The sequence below is a fragment of the Megalobrama amblycephala genome, linkage group LG18 (assembly GCF_018812025.1).
Source record: "Megalobrama amblycephala isolate DHTTF-2021 linkage group LG18, ASM1881202v1, whole genome shotgun sequence".
Classification (NCBI taxonomy): domain Eukaryota; kingdom Metazoa; phylum Chordata; class Actinopteri; order Cypriniformes; family Xenocyprididae; genus Megalobrama; species Megalobrama amblycephala.
The window spans coordinates 17,622,676-17,643,659 of NC_063061.1; the positions used below are offsets into that span (position 1 = coordinate 17,622,676).

Sequence of the window (20,984 nt, forward strand, 5' to 3'; positions counted from 1 at the left end):
AGTATTAAATATTTTAAGTATAAGAGATTTTAATAAAAACCAAATGAATTGCAACAAAATGAATTCTTCAAATATCTAAAAATGTAAACATATCAATAAATCATGATATTGCACGGTTTTGAAATGTTATAGAAAAAATATTGATTAAAAATGTAATATCTTATAAAGTCTCAACATAATGTGTAAGTCAACGCCATAGACTGTAAAAAAAAGACGCACAGAAATCATTCGGGTTAGAGAAAGTATGCTGTTTCCTGTTTGGAAAAATTATTATTAAACATAAAGGAAGATGGACTACAATAGAGCACTTGAATGAATTTATTTTAAAATATAATCATATATATATATATATATATATATATATATATATATATATATATATATATATATATATATATATATATATATATATATATATATGAAATATAGTTAGATTCATTCTTATTAGTGAAACTTCTCGGTTGAATGAAATAGGGGCACAGCGCCATCTACCATCACAAACTATAAATGCAAGCTCTTTATGGAAGCGGTTCTATTGGTTCTTCAGGCTTCGATGCAGTTGTGTTGATTTGTTTCCTAAAATGAATGACAACACTCGAAAAATGGCGCTTAAGATTTTGGTTGGTTCGCGAGCACCTAATTAGCATATTACGGGCGGAGCTTTCGCGGTCCCAAAATAAACGAGGAAGAAATGCATGTCGCAATTTGCTGGATGTACAGGCTTTTACAGTAATTCATTCTCATGAATTACTGTTCATTCTGCACCGAATTGATCCTTCAGTTATCTGACATTTCCTCTTTCTGATTTAATAATATTTAATAGTAATTACTTTTCCGTTTGTTCATCGCACATAAAGACTGCTTGAGAGTCAAGTTGAGACTGTTACCATGGCAAGTTCAGAGGTAAAAATCGCTCATCTCTCTAAAGTTTGCCCGATTTAGTGGGTTTCTTGTGTATCACAGGCTTTCCAAACCTTTCAATAACCGGCTTACCGTAATGTTTATGTTCTTTATTTGTGTTGAACAGGGAAATAAGCTATGGGGTGGTCGTTTTGTGGGAAACATCGACCCTATAATGGAAAAGTTCAACTCGTCAATCTCGTACGACCAGCGCATGTGGGAGGCTGATATTAAAGGGAGTAAAGCATATGTCAAAGCCTTACAGAAAGCAGGTTTGGTCACCCAAAACGAGATGGAACAGATCCTTACTGGCCTTGACAAGGTGATTTTACTACTTATCACACTACCTTATTCATAAACCTGTCTGGTTGCTTTCAGGTTGTATGTGTGTTATTTTACAGTGTCATCTTGCTCATGAACCCCGTGCACTATTGTACTGCTTTGTAAATATTCACCAGAATACTGTACCATAGTCCATTCCCCCTTTGACACCAAAGCTTAATACATCACAGACAAAAATATGCCCTGACACAGACATCTCCACGTTCACACAACAATAGCCATGTGACAATGCTGATGATGCCTATTGTAAACTTCACCGAAGCTGCAGTGATCCAGCATGTGGAATTTTGTCCTGACAACATGATAACCAGCCAACTGGGGCTAGTTGTCACACTGAATATTTTATTTTTGAATATCAGTATATGTATAGGTACATTACAAAAAAGCTATTGTAAATTTTCACTGTTACTGACCAGGAAAAAAGAGATTGATCATGTGAACATGGCTCAGTATTTAAATAGTAAAACAATTATAACAGCAAAAATCTAAAAGGTAATGTACAAAAACATTAATTTATTGTTTTGACTAACATTTTCTGTAATTAATGTATTGTGTACATTTAAAGCACATAATAATTGAAAGCTTAAGGGTCATTCTACAGAAACACACACACACACACACACACACACACATATATATATATATATATAAAATTTTTAAAATGAAACAATATGTTAATTGCACAACAGGATGGACAACAGAATTGCTTTATTTTGAGGTCGAAAAACAGGTTTTTCTACCATTTAAAATACAATAATTCATACTTAACTATCAAATATATTATGTAAATGACATAAAAAACAATGCTGAATAAATATTATAAAATATATATAATGAAAGTAGTGGTGCCCTGGAGTTGTGTCACTGGTGTTAACATTTAACAAAACTCCCTTATTTTGAAATAAAAATCACACTGATGACATCACTTGACTTCCCTTTTCCTATTTCCTGAAGATCTATGAAGAAAGGCCAATGGAAAGTCCAGTCTCTTTTCACTTTTAATCAGAAAATAATAATTTCATATGAAGATTTTAGCCGAACTCACTGGTATGACCTACTTTATTGTTAGGGAATTAAAAAAAAAATAGAGCACAAATGGATTAAACTACTTAATTTACTTAATGAGTATACCATGACTGACAACATGTGGTTTGATACCTTGCAGCAGCCATTTTTGAAAAATCAAAATTGTCACTGGTGTCTCCCATTTATAGGTAAACTTTATTCAAAGCTATTCATTTAGTTCTTTTGCAAAAAAATAGCACTAAGATTACATGATTCTAACTTTTCTTTCTCATTGTTAATCCTCCTTCGGGCAGGTATGGCTAAATTAACAATATGCACGGCTACTTCCTGGTTGTCGTTAAGCCAGCTTGGGCATTTCCGGTGAACCATTATCTGATAATACTGTACTCGCTGTACATCGACACAAAACCATCAGTGGTTGACTTTTTAATGTTGTGTTCATATTTTAATGCAGTTATCACATTTACCTAATTTGCCAATAAACCAGTTTTATTGACTGCAATAAAGACGAAGCTTTTGGGACCATTTAAAGGTGCCCTAGAACTTTTTTTAAACAGATGTAATATAAGTCTAAGGTGTCCCCTGAATGTGTCTGTGAAGTTTCAGCTCAAAACACCCCATAGATTTTTTTCTAATTCATTTTTTTAACTGCCTATTTTGGGGCATCATTATAAATGAGCCGATTCAGGGCTACTGGCCCTTTAGTTCTCCTGCTCGACGCCCACGGAGCTCGCGCTTGCCTTAAACAGTGCCTAAACAAAGTTTACACAGCTAATATAACCCTCAAATGGATCTTTACAAAGTGTTCGTCATGCATGCGGCATGTATGCGTCGGATTATGTGAGTATTGTATACTGTTATATTGTTTACCTTGATTCTGAATGAATTTGAGGCTGTGCTCCGTGGCTAACGGCTAATGCTACACTGTTGGAGAGATTTATAAAGAATGAAGTTGTGTTTATGAATTATACAGACTGCAAGTGTTTAATAATGAAAATAGCGACGGCTCTTGTCTCCATGAATACAGTAAGAAACGATGGTAACTTTAACCACATTTAACAGTACATTAGCAACATGCTAACGAAACATTTAGAAAGACAATTTACAAATATCACTAAAAATATCATGTTATCATGGATCATGTCAGTTATTATTGCTCCATCTGCCGTTTTTCACTATTGTTCTTGCTTGCTTACCTAGTCTGATGATTCAGCTGTGGACATCCAGACGTTCTGCCCTTGTCTAATGCCTTTCATAATGTTGGGAACATGGGCTGGCATATGCAAATATTGGGGGCGTACACCCCGACTGTTACGTAACAGTCGGTGTTATGTTGAGATTCGCCTGTTCTTCGGAGGTCTTTTAAACAAATGAGATTTATATAAGAAGGAGGAAACAATGGAGTTTGAGACTCACTGTATGTCATTTCCATCTACTGAACTCTTGCTATTTGACTATGCCAAGATAAATTCAATTTTTCATTCGAGGGCACCTTTAAGAAATGCCGTGTCTGTAATTAGACACATATACACACATTTTTTTCAGCACATGATGACCACAAACATTTGTTCATCCTTCTGAGATTGTCCCCATTTGTAAAACCGATTGATTCAAAATGTAGGAAATCCAACATTTGATAGAAAACACTTATTTAAAAATAAAAACGACATTAATTACCACTATAACCAGCAGGTGGCGGCAGAGTAGCATTTATTTGCTCTTATATCAGCCATTTCCTCTAATAGTTTTTCACTCAGTTTCGCTTTTTAATAAATATTAAACATTATAAAATAACTAGGTTTTAAAATACATTTTGTCACTGTGAAGTATTAAGTACTCACAAAATCTCATGAAAAACAAAAACTTTTCTTGTGAATGAATTACACAGAAAGCGAGCACTGCGCTTTCCCTTTGTAATCACAGAAGCTGTCAGTCAGTGCAACGCAAGCTCAATGATTTCAGCACACTTGTGAAAACACAATAAGTCTTTGAATGTATACCAAATGTAAAAATTTAGTCCCATCTACTTAATTTTAGTTGAAGAATAAGAATCTTTGGTCTTATGTATACGTCACTGGTGATTCATTGTGTCACTGGTGTTACTGTTTTTTTGTCTGTCACATTAAATAAAATGTGTCATATGTGACATGGTAATAATTTTACATCCATTGAATTATGCTACACTCAATAATTAAGATTTAAAGGATTGCATCACTTGTTTATAACTGTTTTTCAAATATTTTCATTTTTATAGCAAATACATGGTTGTGCAAATGAACTAACATCATTCAATCACACTTTTAACAAACCTGATTACATTTAAAAAAAAAAAAAAAAAACACATAATCTCCTTATTTTTTGCATTATCATTATTTTTCTGTAACTCTGACTGCATGTGCTGAAAAAATTGAGAAATAATATTTCATAAAAATAAAATTGCCAGAGAAGTAAGGTTACACCAGTGACAAAAAAAAAAAAAGGTACATGTTGTCTTTAAATAAATGCACCAAAAAAAAAAAAAAAATCATTAAGCTGTCGTTTATGTGTATTCATAATCTAATAATGTGGTCTAAATTTAAATGTTAGAAAAAGAAATTCATTTTAAGACATCTTGCCATACCAAAAGTGGACGTTTCTGTAGAATGACCCAAAAATGTAATTATTATTGTTCAGAGAGTAACCTTTCAGATCAAATCTATATAGTTCTTATCTCTATATATAATATATACATTTTATTCATACCAGTTTGCAATATGAAGCTGCACTGTTTTTTGTACATCTAAAATAACATAAACAGATGACACTGGAAGCCTCACACATTCAATTTAAAAATGGTTTCACCTGCTATTAAATTCAAAATAAAGTCGAAATTTTACACTTGAAGTTGAAAAAAAATTTGGAAGATTTTGGTATTTTAGTTTGTAGGATAATTTAAATGGATAGTTCACCCAAAAATTAAGATTCTGTCATCATTTACACACCCTGAAGTAGGTCCAAACATGCATGAATTTCTTTGTTCATCTGAACACAAATGAAGATATTTGGAAGAATGTCAGTAACCAAACAGATCTCGCTCCCATTGACTACCATAATATTTTTTTTTTTTTCAAACTATGGTAGTAAATTGGGGGCGAGATCTGCTTGGCTACTCGCATTCTTCCAAATAGAAATGTATACATGTTTAGACCTACTTGAGGGTGAACTATCCCTTTAAAGGTGCCCTAGAACGTTTTTTAAAAGATGTAATATAAGTCTAAGGTGTCCCCTGAATGTGTCTGTGAAGTTTCAGCTCAAAATACCCCATAGATTTTTTTTAATTCATTTTTTTAACTGCCTATTTTGGGGCATAATTAGAAATGAGCCAATTCAGGGTGTGTGGCCCTTTAAATCTCGTGCTCCATGCCCCAAGAGCTTGCACTTGCCTTAAACAACATAAACAAAGTTCACACAGCTAATATAACCCTCAAAATGGATCTTTACAACGTGTTCGTTATGCAGCATGTCTAATCGCGTATAATACAGTGTTTATTTGGATGATTCTGAATGAGTTTGAGGCTATGCTCCGTGGCTAACGGCTAATGCTAATGAAGGAAGTTGTGTTTATGCATTATACAGACTGCAAGTGTTTAAAAATGAAAATAGCGACGGCTCTTGTCTCCGTGAATACAGTAAGAAACGATGGTAACTTTAACCACATTTAACAGTACATTAGCAACATGCTAACGAAACATTTAGAAAGACAATTTACAAACACCACTAAAAATATCATTATTATCATGGATCATGTCAGTTATTATTGCTCCATCTGCCATTTTTCGCTATTGTCCTTGCTTGCTTACCTAGTCTGATGATTCAGCTGTGCACATCCAGACGTTAATACTGGCTGCCCTTGTGTAATGCTTTGAACATGAGCTGGCATATGCAAATATTGGGGTCATACATATTAATGATCCCGACTGTTACGTAACAGTCGGTGTTATGTTGAGATTCACCTGTTCTTTGGAGGTCTTTTAAACAAATGAGATTATGAACTCACTGACTCTTCACAGATATATATAAAAATGTCTTTAACAGGTTTTTGATGAGTGGTCCAAAGGCGAGTTCAAGATCAAACCAGGAGACGAGGATGTTCACACAGCCAATGAACGCAGACTGAAGGTCAAAAGAAAACACAGTGATTCTACTTTCATCGATTAAGAAGATGAAATACCACATGGTATGCTGATTTTTTTATCAGCATACCATGTGGTGTAGTTTATAATTCTTTATAATGAAAATAATATTATAGGAATCAAAAATTCAGTCAACGTTCATATCTTCTTTTAAAGGAATTTATTGGTGATCCAGCTGGAAAGCTTCACACAGGCAGGAGCAGAAATGATCAGGTTTGGCTTGGACTGAATTTGGTCACATGATATTTCCTATACAGGCATATGGCTTTGACTGAACAGTTTTCATTTGTTGGATATAGGTTGCAACAGATATGCGGCTCTGGCTACGGGACGCTATTGCTACTCTGAAAGAATTTGCTTTGCAGCTCATCAACACTATGGTGGAAAGAGCTGCTGCGTAAGAAAGCTCAATAATCTAGATACCTGTAAAGATCTGACTAATGTACAATTACCAAACACACCTTCCTTTGTCCAATCAGAGAGATTGACATCCTCTGCCCTGGATACACTCACATGCAGAGGGCCCAGCCAATCAGATGGAGCCACTGGATTCTCAGGTGCATTTCAAAGAAGAATTCAGTCTTAAAGGGATAGTTTACCCAAAAATTTTAATTCTGTCATCATTTACTCACCTTCAAATTGTTCCAAACATGTATTAATTTCTTTCTTCTGCTGAACACAAAATAAGGTATTTTGAAGAATATGGGTAACTAAACAGTTGATGGACCCCATTGACTTCCATTGTATGGAAAAAAATTCATCATTTGGTTACCGACATTCTTCAAAATATTGCGTTCAGCGGTTGAAAGAAATTCAGTGAGTGAGTAAATGATGACAGAAGCCGAAGCTACAGTAGTGTCAAGTGTTGTGAACTTGTACAAATGGACTCCATCCTGTTGATACATATGGCTTGTCACAATTATTCAATGTTTATCATTTCCTGCAGTCATGCAGTGGCGATAAGCAGGGATGTTGAGCGGCTGGAGGACATCAGAAAACGTGTTAATGTGATGCCCCTAGGAAGGTTAGTTTTGTGTATATCCACTATAATGTCCTAAACAGTAAGTATCTTATCTGTGATTATCTTATGCTCACCAAGGCTGCATTATTTGATAAAAAAAATATGCTGATTTGGTTCTCAAGAAACATTTCTTATCATCATTAATGTTAAAAAAATAAATAAAGTTGTGCTGCTTTATATTTTTTTCAGGATTCTTTGATGACTAGAAAGTTCAAAAGAACAGCATTTATTTGAAATACAAATCTTTTGTAACCTTATAAATGTATTTACTGACACTTTAGTGCATGATTTTCAATGCATCTTTGCTGAACGTATTTAGGTCTTTCAAAAAAAAATATGCTGAATAGTTGTGTGTGTACACTCTTCACACTTGCATTGTATTAAATAGATCTTTTTGATATATATATATATATATATATATATATATATATATATATATATATATATATATATATATATATATATATATATATATATAATATAATATATAATTTGCCTTGCAGTGGAGCCATTGCTGGGAATCCCTTCAACATTGATAGAGAACTTCTTCGTCAAGGTGACATAATTATATGAATTTGATTTCCTGAAATTTGTGTTTTCATATTAAAGGTGCCATCGAACGTTTTTTTACAAGATGTAATATAAGTCTAAGGTGTCCCCTGAATGTGTCTGAAGTTTCAGCTCAAAATACCCCATAGATTTTTTTAAATAAATTTTTTTAACTGCCTATTTTGGGGCATCATTAACTATGAGCTGATTTATGCTGTGCGGCCCCTTTAAATCTCGTGCTCTCCGCCTACGGAGCTCGCGCTTGCCTTAAACAGTGCCTAAACAAAGTTTACACAGCTAATATAACCCTCAAATGGATCTTTACAAAGTGTTCGTCATGCATGCGTCGGATTATGTGAGTATTGTATACTGTTATATTGTTTACATTTGATTCTGAATGAGTTTGAGGCTGTGCTCCGTGGCTAACGGCTAATGCTACACTGTTGGAGAGATTTATAGAGAATGAAGTTGTGTTTATGAATTATACTGGCTGCCCTTGTGTAATGCCTTTCATAATGTTGGGAACATGGGCTGGCATAGGAAAATTTTGGGGGCGTACATCCCGACTGTTACGTAACATAACATTATGTTGAGATTCGCCTGTTCTTCGGAGGTCTTTTAATCAAATGAGATTTATACAAGAAGGAGGAAACAATGGAGTTTGAGACTCACTGTATGTCATTTCCATGTACTGAACTCTTGTTATTTAACAATGCCAAGATAAATGCAATTTTTCATTCGAGGGCACCTTTAAATGTTAATGTAAGTTCATTTCTTTTCCCATATAAGTAATGATTCATGAAGTATGTTTCTGTGATATATGTTTGTGTATATAGGTCAAACTGGTCACCTGTTTGAATTTTTCCATCTGATTTATAACTTTTTTCTTTTTCTTTTCTTTTTTATCACTCCCCAGAGCTAAATTTTGACAGGATCAGCATTAACAGCATGGATGCTACTGGACAGAGGGATTTTGTTGGTATGTATAATCATGCTTCAAAAATCATCTAAGAGTAAGTAAGTAACAGACATCAGCGTCTCTTGTAATAAAAGGGATTGTTCACCTAAAAATGAAAATTCTGTAATCATTTACTCACCCTCATGTCTTTTCCTGTATGACTTTAATTCATCTGTGGAACATAAAAGAAGCTATTTTGAAAAATGTCTTTTTTGTTTTGTGTTTTGTTTTGTTTTGTTTTGTTTTTATTTATTCTGGTCCATACAATGGTCAATAGTCACCAAAACTTTGGTTACCAGCATTCTTCAAAATATCTTTTATGTTCCACAGAAGAAAGAATTCATACAGATTTAGAACAACATGAGGATGAGTAAATGATGACAGAATTTTCACTTTTGGGAAAACTATCCCTTTAACTGAATGTGTTTGTGTATGTTTTTGGACAGCGGAGTTTCTCTTCTGGGGATCAATGTGTCTCACACACCTCAGCAAGATGGCAGAGGATCTGATTTTGTACAGTACAAAGGAATTCTCCTTCATCACTCTGACTGATGCATACAGGTGAGGACAGCACATGATCCATAATGGGAAGTGACAGCAGTGGTTAATCTTGAAAACAGAATACAAAAATCATTAAAGGGGTGGTTGATTATGATTTCACTTTTTTAACTTTATTTAGTGTGTAATGTTGCTGTTACAGCATAAACAACATCTGCAAAGTTACAACGCTCAAAGTTCAATGCAAAGGAAGATATTTTCTTTTAAAGAATTCACTGTTTAAGGACTACAACAAGGTTCTTTTCCCAGGTTAGTTACATCACTAACACTAAAATTTACATAAACTCTGCCCCCGAGAACACACAACAAAGGTTGTGAGGCCATGTTGGGCTGCTTTAGAGAAGAGGAAGAGTTGTTGTAGTAAAGTGTTGTTGCCATGCCGTCATTTTCCACCCGACTGCTTCACAAACGAGGGTCAATTCAACACTGGATTTGCATAAAAGATTAACATGACGGCACATGCTAGTCAATGAGTTGAATCAACTCCACAGCAACTACTTAATTTTATCCACTAACCATTCACAAACGTCCAGACGCATTCTATAAGTTGTAACTTCTTCCTGAGTCTCTCCATCAGTGTCCGACTCCGGTTTGAACAATGTAAAGCTAAACACCGTTATTGACAATCGTCATTTTGCCTGCGTGAGATTCTCCAGCTTTGTTGTTGTTGAGCAATCGAAGCGTGATCTGTTAAAGCTCCGCCCTCTTTTGAAAATCAGCCAGGAGCAGCAGCTCATTTGCATTTAAAGGCACACACACAAAAACGTCATGTTTTCGCTCACACCCAAATAGGGGCAAATTTGACAAGCTATAATAAATTAACTGAGGGGTACTTTGAGCTGAAACTTCACAGACACATTCTGAGACCCCAGAGACGCATATTACATATTGTAAAGGGGCATTATAGGTCCCCTTTAAAAACTACACTCATCTGGCTGTGCTTGTGCTAGAGCTGCATGATTCTAGATAAATTGAGAGTCATGATTTTATTGTTTAATTAATTAATTTTAATAAATTTTTTTTTTAAAAATTGGTTTGAATGAATTATTCAAGGATTCGCTCATAAAGGCTTCACTTGTTTCATTACTTGATGAATCAGCGATAAATCTCTTTTATGAATGATTCAGTGACAAATACATTTTTTAACAGTCATTTGTCACCACTTATTGGCGTAACGGCGATTTTTATTTCAAGCGTCAAGTTTCGAAAGAGTTTTGATTGCTTTCATAGACATCAGTGTTTATATCCGAACTATAAACTTAAATGCCAGTATTTCTAATAAGACTGTTTGTGAAGCTGTTTCATACCTATACATGACAACTGCAGACTCCAACGCAGATCTGAATGTTCGCTGTGATCGTACTTGTCAAAGGTTTAATAGACACAGATGAATCTTTGACATTTAGGAATAAGATCGCGTAGGTGTTTGAATCAAGATCACGATTTTTTTTAATGATAAATCAGGCAGCTCTAGCATGTGCCCATGACATATAAGAGTCCTAGGCTCACGGTTCGAGTCTGCCCTGGGTCATGTTCCAATCCCATTCCTCTCTGTACTCTACTGTCCTGTCAATGAATGCAAAAAGCCATGTTTCATGAGCAGCAAACAGCATATTAGAATGATTTCTGAAAGATCGTGCGACACTAAAGACTTGAGTAATGATGCTGAAAAATCAACTTTTTTTTGCAACGTTGGTGAACATAAGACTTTTTTCAAAAGCATTAAAAAGATTGCAGATTTAAATGTGCTTGAATTTGACTTTGCCATGCCTCTTACTGTCTTGTAAAAAACAGTTATTAACCTACAACAATTTGCCTATTGGTTTGAACTCAAGAATATGTCTTGTGTGAAGGCCCCATAATACCCTATAATGTCAGGGCAGACAGAGATCATTAATTTGAAGCCCTTGGGTTAACGGCATTTTTCCTTATGTGTTCTGCATTATTTGTACCCCGCTTGCCACGTATGCACGTTTTCATCATGAAACTGGCTTGTGCTTAAGGCAGAATTGCAAATTAATGGGTCTCTACAGGTGCACAGAATTGCCAGTGACGCACACATGTACGTGCTCCTACCATTACATACTTTCCGTTGTAAGAGGAAATCAATTTTCTTCTTATACTATAATTCTTTATGGCCTGTGAAATGTTTGGTCTGTTAACATTAACTGATTTATCTTTATTAACCACATGCTGGCTGCTGCACAACTGGTACTGACCTTAGTTAACTAGTAAATGTTCGCTCATAAATAATTATTACCTATTTGTTAACACAAATACCATGTTAGGTAAAGCTGACTATCTGCCACGGAGTGCAGGATTCAAACAGGTTGTCTTAATTGGTGGATGACACTCAACACAGTGGCCTTGGGACACAGATACTGTGAAGACGAACTGGCTGATGTGTGCTGAGGGATTCAGTTCACTTCTGCTTTGTATGTGTGCCTAGTGTGTGTAGTTAATCAGAGCTGTTGTGTTTATGTTTGTGAGAGCAGCACTGGGAGCAGTTTAATGCCTCAGAAGAAGAACGCAGACAGCCTGGAGCTCATCCGCAGCAAAGCAGGACGGGTGTTTGGCAGAGTAAGATACTACACTGACTAATGAAGCCAACACAAGACACGAGTACTGGCCTACAGAGTTAATCACGTCATTAAAATAACTGGACTTAAGGTTAAGGTCAATCTATGGGAAATGTAATAATTAGTACTAGGGCTGTCATATATGTAATAGTGCGTTAGCTTCTATTTCTAAATTTAGATTACATTCACTGTCATCTAACTCTCACTTAATCTTCAAAAACATGAAAAATTGAATAACATTGTTAAATATCATCTTTATTATGAATAATATCAAAATGATTATTAATTTTTTTATATTGTACGTTATAATGTTGTGATTTAAATAATTATCGGCCAGTATTTTCATAACAGTGCATATATTTTTATATATACTAATATTTAAAATATTAATAAAATTAAAAATATTTAAATATTAAAAGTAAAAGTAATATTTAAAATATTATTTAATAAAATTAATAAATATTAACACTCAAATTTACAACATTTTTTACAACAAAAACCAGCAGGATTTATCTCAAAATGGTTATTAATTTTTCATATTGTACATTATAATGCCTAAATTCATTTTAAAAAGGAATCATTTTTAATAAAGATAAAATTATATTTTAATATTGGCCATTTATCGTTATGTGCCATAACATGAAAACAATTATTGGCCAGAATTTTTGTACCGGTGAATATTTTTATATATACTAATATTTAAAATATTAATACAATTAAAAATATTTAAATATTAAAAGTAAAAGTAATATTTAAAATATTATTTAATAAAATTAATAAATATTAACACTCAAATTTACAATTAATTTTTTACAACAAAAACCATCAGGATTTATCTCAAAATGGTTATTCATTTTCCATATTGTACATTATAATGTTGTGATGCCTAAATTAATTTTAAAAAGGAATCATATTTAATAAAAGGTAAAATTATATTTTAATATTGGCCATTTATCGTTATGTGCCATAACATGAAAACAATTATTGGCCAGAATTTTTGTACCGGTGCATATATTTTTATATATGCTAATATTTAAAATATTAATAAAATTGAACATATTATAATATTAAAAGTAATATTTAAAATATTACTTAATAAAATTAATAAATATTAACACTCAAATTTACGATTAACAATTTTTACAACAAAAACCATCAGGCTGTCAGACACAGACAAGGACACAGAGGAGGTATAGTGTAACAGTGTTTATTAACAGAGGTTTCAGACACAGGTGATGACACAGGTAGAGAATCTTGACACGTAGAACTGACAATAGGTATAACAGTGATAACTTTCCTTGGCAGATGACGAAGGTGACACAGATGAAGACGGAGGACTCAGGACTGGAGATGAAGACGATGAAGACAACAGTAGGTATAATGTTCAGGTAAGACGAGGTCGAGTGACGTGTAGGGATCGGTGCAAGACCAGACAATGAGTGAATGGAACTGGTGTGCTTATATGTGGCTCTGGTGATGATGCACAGGTGTTCAGTATTCCGGTGATTGTGAACGAGTGGGCGTGGCGTAAGTGTCCGTGTCTGAAGGTGCCGGTTGTGTAGCCGTGACAGTACCCCCTCCTCCACGGGCGGCTCCTGACGGCTGGGAACGACGGCGGCGACGGGGTCTACCACGGCTTCGAGGAGCGGGACGGTCGGGATGTTCCTGGTGGAACTCGGTAAGTAGACTGGGGTCAAGGATATCCTGGCGGTTGACCCAGCATCGCTCCTCTGGGCCGTAGTTCTCCCAGTCCACTAGGTACTCCAGTTGGGACCCACGTCGCCGCGAGTCAAGGATAGCTCTCACCCGGTAGATGTTGGTGTCTTCATCGATGGCAGGAGGAGGAGGTACGGCATCATCACCAGGCTCTGTGGAAGGAGGAGACAAAGGGTCAGTGAAGGGTTTGAGAAGTGAAACATGGAAGGATGGTGAGATGCGGTACTGTGCTGGGAGTTGGAGACGGTAGGTCACTTCATTCAGCTGCCTCTCGATGGTGAATGGTCCGATGTACCGGGGACTCAGCTTACGGCAAGGCAGCCGGAGGCGGATGTCACGAGTGGAGAGCCAAACTTGTTGTCCTGGTTGATATTGAGGAGTGGGTCGTCGGCGGGCGTCAGCTTGCTCCTTGTGCCTCCGGACTGCCTGCTGGAGGTGCACGTGAGCTGAGTCCCAGACCCTCTCGCTCTGTCGGAACCAGTGATCTACCGCTGGGATCTCCGAGGGCTCACCCGACCATGGAAACAAGGGAGGTTGGTATCCTAACACACACTGGAACGGGGTGAGCCCTGTGGTGGACTGCTGGAGGGAATTCTGGGCGTATTCGGCCCAGGGCAGATACTGGCTCCAACAGTCCTGGTTACGGTGACAGTAGACCCTCAGGAACCTCCCGATTTCCTGGATTTTCCGCTCAGTCTGGCCGTTGGTCTGAGGGTGGTATCCTGACGAGAGGCTGACGGATACCCCTAGGAGGCGGAAGAATGCGGTCCAGACCCGGGAGATGAACTGTGGTCCACGGTCAGAAACGATGTCTTCAGGTAAACCGAAGTGGCGGAAGACGTTGTGAAAGAGTGCCTCTGCCGTTTCGAAGGCCGTGGGTAGTCCTTTGAGAGGAATGAGCTTACAGGATTTCGAGAATCTATCCACCACAACGAGTATACAGGTGAATCCTTGAGAAGAAGGAAGATCTGTCATAAAGTCTATTCCAATGTGGGTCCAGGGTCGTTCTGGGATGGGCAGAGGCACAAGCTTTCCTTCAGGCAATCTCCTAGGGGTATCCGCGATGGCACAGACTGAGCAGCCCCTGATGTACCGGGAGATGTCCTGAGGCATGGATGGCCACCAATAACGTTGTTGAAGGAGCGAGAGGGTCCTTCTCCTGCCTGGGTGTCCAGAGCCCGGAGATGAGTGAGCTAAGTCCAAGAGGGTGATCCGGTGATGAGGTGGAACGTACAATCTACCCTCTGGACCTCCCGGCGGAGCAGGTTGGAGAAGGTTCTCTTGTTGGATCTGTTGGTTGATGGTCCATTGGATAGGGCTTACGATCATGGCTGGAGGGAGGATAGGTTCTGGAGTTTCAGGATCGGGATCTGCCTGGTGAAGACGAGATAGAGCATCCGCACGGTTGTTCTGATCTCCTGGACGGTAGGTAACTTTGAAGTTGAATCTGGTGAAGAATAAAGCCCATCGGGCTTGGCGATGGTTGAGTCTTTTAGCGTCTCGTAGATATTCAAGGTTGCGGTGGTCAGTGATGACTTCAAACGGTAGTTTCGCTCCCTCCAGCCAATGTCGCCACTCCTCCAAGGCTAGCTTAATCGCCAGGAGCTCACGATTGCCAATGTCGTAATTCTGCTCCGCCGGGGATAGCTTCTTGGAATAGAAGGCGCATGGATGGAGTCGTGGAGGATCCCCCTGCCGCTGGGACAGTACCGCTCCAACCCCGGTGGAAGAGGCATCCACCTCAACGATGAACTGGTGGTTTGGGTCAGGATGGATCAGGATTGGAGCGGACTTGAAGGCGAGTTTCAACTGATGGAAGGCGTTCGTGGCCGCGGGGTTCCAGGACAGAGACTTGGGCCGGTTACGGAGAAGAGAGGTGAGTGGTGAACTGAGCATGCTGTAGTTGTTAATGAAACGGCGGTAGAAATTAGCAAAGCCCAGGAACCTCTGAAGCTCCTTGATGGTATTGGGTTGCTTCCAGTGAGTGATGGCTTCCACCTTCCCCTGGTCCATCTTCACACCATTGGGGTCGATGACATAACCCAGGAACTGGACTGAGGAGGTGTGGAATTCGCATTTTTCCAGTTTAAGGTAGAGTTGGTGTTCACGGAGTTTCTGGAGGACGAGTTTGACATGGTTCACATGGTCTTCATAACGATGAGAGTAGATGAGGATGTCGTCGATGTATACAATGATGAACTTGTTCAGGTAATCTCGGAAAACTTCATTCATATAATTCTGGAACACAGACGGACTATTGGACAACCCATACGGCATCACCTGATATTCGTAGTGCCCGGACGGGGTGATGAACGCTGTCTTCCACTCGTCCCCCTTCCGTATGCGAATCAGGTTGTAGGCACTCCTCAAGTCCAGTTTTGAGAATATGGTGGCTCCACGAAGTTGTTCCAGGGCAGCAGGGACCAGAGGAAGGGGATAGCTGAACTTAACTGTCTGTGAATTGAGATGGCGATAGTCAATACACGGCCGCAAGCCTCCGTCCTTCTTGGCCACGAAGAAGAAACTCGACGCGGCAGGGGAAGTCGATGGTCGTATGAATTCCTGCTTAAGGGCTTCTCGAACGTACTCCTCCATGGCCTTCTGCTCCGGGATGGACAATGGATATACTCGTCCCTTAGGTAACGTAGCCCCAGGCAGGAGGTCGATGGCGCAGTCCCATGGCCGATGAGGTGGAAGTTGGGTTGCCAACCGCTTACTGAAGACATCCTGGAACGCCCGATAAGCTGGAGGAATGGTTACTTGGACTTGGGTTTCTGGACTTTCAACTGAGGTGGATTGGACCGGTAGTGGTGGTTTTCTGGATGAAGAGGATGATTGAAGAACTTTTACAGGTAAGGTGATGCAGTGTTCATGGCAGTCCTTACCCCACTTGAGGATTTCACCAGTTGGCCAATGGATGTAAGGTTGGTGTTGGTTTAACCATGGGCGTCCCAGGATAATGTCAGCGGTTGACTCCTCCAGCACCATAAATGTGATGTCCTCCACATGCAAGTGACCGACGCGGAGGATGAGTGTGGGGGAGAAGTAACGGACATGACCTCGGCCCAGCGGTTTTCCCTGTATGGTCGTTATTTTCAGGTCGACGGGGCTGCGTTGACGTTTGGCATTCAGGAGATTGAGGGTTTGTTGGCTGATGAAGTTCCCCGCCGACCCGGAGTCGAGGAGGGCTTGTACTGAAACAGAAGATTGACAATGTCTTAGGTTCACCCAGGTTTTAGTTAAGCGTGCTGTTTGAGGAGGTAGTTGGATGGTACTCACCGCTGGACGAGGAGGTCGAACTGGACAGGTGGGTAGTTGATGTCCATCTCCCCCACAATACAAGCACAACCTTAAGTTGATGCGGCGTTGTCGTTCTGAGGTGGTGAGATGGTATGTATCAACTTGCATGGGTTCAGGTGCTGGAGGCGCGACAGATGGTGAGACGGGCGGAGAATTTACAGCGGGAGCGGTGTGAGTGCAAGCAGCGAGTCGTTGGGAGACCCGGATAGTTTTTTGGATCAAACTCTCTAATCCCAGGGAATCTTCATATACCACGATCAATTGTTGAACTTCTTCGCGTAATCCATGACGAAAGGTTGTGAGGAGAGCGGTCTCATTCCAGCCGCTGATATAGGCGAGGGTGCGGAAGCGCACGGCATATGAACTCACAGTCTCGTTCCTTTCTTGTCGAATGTTGAATAGCTGATCGTGAATGGATAAGTCAGCTGTCTGCTGGCCGAAGACTTCCTTTAACTGGGAACAGAATGAGGACACGGAACCAAGGATCGCAGAATTAGCTTCCCATAATGATTGGGCCCATTGCAGGGCTTTACCTGATAGTAGATTGATGATGAATGCCACCCGGCTTCTTTCGGTAGTGAATAGATGAGTATTGGCTTCCAAGTAAAGAGAGCATTGTAGTAGGAACCCGCTGCAATCCTCCGCCGCGCCGCTGTATGTCGCTGGTTTGGCCATGGGACTCGCAGGGGCAGCTGAAGAAGTGATCGGTGGAGTGGGTGTTGATGATGACGGTGCGGTGGTTGTGGTATTTTGAAGGAGTGAGGACCGTACAGCGTTGACCAGTGCCAGGAAGGGATCCGCTGTGCGGTCCCCGCCTGTGTCTGAAGAGCTCTGCATTTGGTCTGGTCTTCTGTCAGACACAGACGAGGACACAGAGGAGGTATAGTGTAACAGTGTTTATTAACAGAGGTTTCAGACACAGGTGATGACACAGGTAGAGAATCTTGACACGTAGAACTGACAATAGGTATAACAGTGATAACTTTCCTTGGCAGATGACGAAGGTGACACAGATGAAGACGGAGGACTCAGGACTGGAGATGAAGACGATGAAGACAACAGTAGGTATAATGTTCAGGTAAGACGAGATCGAGTGACGTGTAGGGATCGGTGCAAGACCAGACAATGAGTGAATGGAACTGGTGTGCTTATATGTGGCTCTGGTGATGATGCACAGGTGTTCAGTATTCCGGTGATTGTGAACGAGTGGGCGTGGCGTAAGTGTCCGTGTCTGAAGGTGCCGGTTGTGTAGCCGTGACACAGGCTTTATATCAAAATTATTATTAATTTTTCATATTGTACATTATAATGTTGTGATGCCTAAATTAACTTCAAAAGGAATTATATTTAATAAAGATAAAATCATATTTTAATAATGGCAATTTATCGTTATGTGCCATAACATGAAAACAATTATCGGCCAGAATTTTTTCATAATAGTGCATGCATACCTAGATTAATTATGAAGAAAGTAATATTACAAATATTTAAAATATTATTTAATAAAATTAATAAATATTAACACTCAAATTTACAATTAAAAATTTTTACAACAAAAACCATCAGGCTTTATATCAAAATTACAATGTTGTGATGCCTAAATTCACTTCAAAAGGAATTATATTTAATAGAGATAAAATCATATTTTTATATTGGCAATTTATTTTTATTGGGCCATAACAATATATAGAATTTATAGAGTTTATAGAATTAAAAAAAAAAATTTAAAGGTAAGATTTATAAATATTAACGCTCAAATTTACGATTCACAATTTTTACAACAAAAAACATCAGGCTTCATCTAATGTAATTTTCTCTGTAATACAGTGTGCAGGGTTTCTGATGACTCTCAAAGGCTTACCCAGCACGTACAACAAAGACCTACAGGTATGTCCATAACAGGCAGAGAATGTGATTCTTTTGCTTTCAACCATCCTCTGATTATACGTTTTATCACTGCAGGAGGATAAGGAGGCCATGTTCGACACGTATGATACAGTATGCGCTGTGCTGCAGGTGGCGACAGGTGTCATTTCAACTCTAAAGGTGAGAGACAGGTTATACTACAAGTTTATGTTGTTTTGTTATGGACAGTGGCAAATCAAAAACAAAACCTCGGTTAAATAGCAAGTAGGTGAAATGCTGAAAAAGATGCAAACGTGCTGGGCATGTATCCATTGTCAGTCTGCAATTTGAGCAATGTAATGAATTGTTGTTTTATTTCCTGACTTTTCCATTCCTCAGGTCAACCAAGTAGCTATGGAATCGGCCCTCAGCCCAGATATGCTGGCCACTGATCTTGCCTACCACCTGGTCAGAAAGGGAGTGAGTCCATCAATCTACTTACAGTATATAACTTTTGCGTTTCAATTGAGCTGAATGTAATCTGATATATATACATATATATCAAAGATGCCTTTCAGAGAGGCCCACAGTTGTGCTGGAAAAGCCGTCTATATTGCTGAGACAAAGAGCATCAGTCTGTCTAAACTCACTGTAGAGGACCTTCAAACCGTCAGGTCAGCAGGCACATTCAAACAATTATGGCTTATAGAAGTATATGAAATGGTTTTATTTTTATTATTTATTTTTGTTTCTTTCTTTCTCTCCAGCCCTTTGTTTGACACAGACGTTTCGTCAGTGTGGGACTACATCAAAAGCGTCGAACAGTACAGCGCACCCGGTGGCACGGCGAGGAGTAGCATCACAGCCCAAATCGAGCACTTTAGAACCTGGTTACAGGCACAAAAGCAGTAACCCTATTCTCAAGGTCAGCAGCAGGTGCTCTTTCTTCAAAAATGAGTTTGGCATGTTATGCCTGCTATTATCTCATGTCATCACGGATTCAGTTGAAGTCAAGGGTTTGTCTGCTTGTTACATATAATTTCAAAATGAGGATTTTATATGAGAAACAACATGTACAATGAAATATGGTTGGACTTAAAATAAATAATTGGTGCAGTCACTTCATTTGAAGTTTTATTAACATGTATGGAAACTTACATAATGTACAACTTACACTTCACATGCCCTGCATATGTGCACGATTCAAGTTTAATCATCAAAGCATTGCTGTATTAAACAATAAATTTACAGGGTTTTCCGGGAAACATCTGAGAATTTTAAAAGTTGGCATTTCTAGGCCTGGTAAATCATGAAAATGTTACAGTAATGGAAAAGTCATTGAAATTTACATAGTGAATTCATGTTAGTGGAGGTTCAGAAAGCGTCACATGATCCACATTCAAATCCCAAATATAGACTTTTATACACTTTTATAGTTATTGTTACAATGACAAATTGAACCCCTCATTTAAAAATGCAGTAATCATGAACAATCAAGTCATGGAAAACAGAAAAAAGTCAAATAAAGCTGTCAGTTCTAAAGGGGAGTGAATGTAGACATGAAAAGAGATAGTTGTGAACACAGAAAATAATAAGGTAACGCTTTAGATTACAGCCCGGAAAGTACTGCATAATTACAACAAATTTACAGCGTAACTTTCGATAATTATAGCGTACCTATACGTGTAAGTATAGGGGAACAATATGTAAAATCTTGGGAATAAAGGGGTAACAACCAGGAAAATAACAACTTATTTATACTGTAAGAAATTTAAAACTAATTGGTACTTATACTATTAAGATAGACAACAATCTTACACAGAAAGTGCACTGATTAAGTTGTTTCAAGGCAAGTAGAAAAAACTATTGCAATCTTTTTTAATACAAGGGGAAATATGCTTTTGTTTCATGTAGTTACAGGGTAAGTATTAGATTGCGGGCCGTAACTTAAAGTGGTGCTTGTTACACTCTTATTTCATGTAGTTACAGGGTAAGTAATAAAAAAACCCGCAAACAAT

At 38.3% G+C, this 20,984-nt stretch overlaps 1 protein-coding gene across 1 annotated transcript; it reads left to right on the forward strand.

Annotated features, from left to right (window-relative positions):
- Positions 1–654: 654 nt before the first annotated feature.
- Positions 655–20,086, forward strand: asl (argininosuccinate lyase). The gene is made up of 16 exons (XM_048165816.1): positions 655–903; positions 1,028–1,222; positions 6,343–6,426; positions 6,597–6,653; positions 6,740–6,837; positions 6,920–6,997; positions 7,387–7,464; positions 7,965–8,017; positions 8,927–8,989; positions 9,415–9,529; positions 12,022–12,106; positions 18,949–19,008; positions 19,084–19,167; positions 19,366–19,446; positions 19,534–19,640; positions 19,734–20,086. Exons 1-16 carry the CDS (start codon positions 889–891, stop codon positions 19,876–19,878), a joined length of 1,398 nt encoding a protein of 465 aa, XP_048021773.1. The 5' UTR covers positions 655–888; the 3' UTR covers positions 19,879–20,086.
- Positions 20,087–20,984: the final 898 nt, after the last annotated feature.

Coding starts and splice junctions, on each gene's coding strand:
- asl (XM_048165816.1), top strand. Junction 6,654..6,739: donor GCAGGAGCAGAAATGATCAG/GTTTGGCTTGGA, acceptor TGTTGGATATAG/GTTGCAACAGATATGCGGCT. Junction 19,168..19,365: donor GTGTCATTTCAACTCTAAAG/GTGAGAGACAGG, acceptor TCCATTCCTCAG/GTCAACCAAGTAGCTATGGA.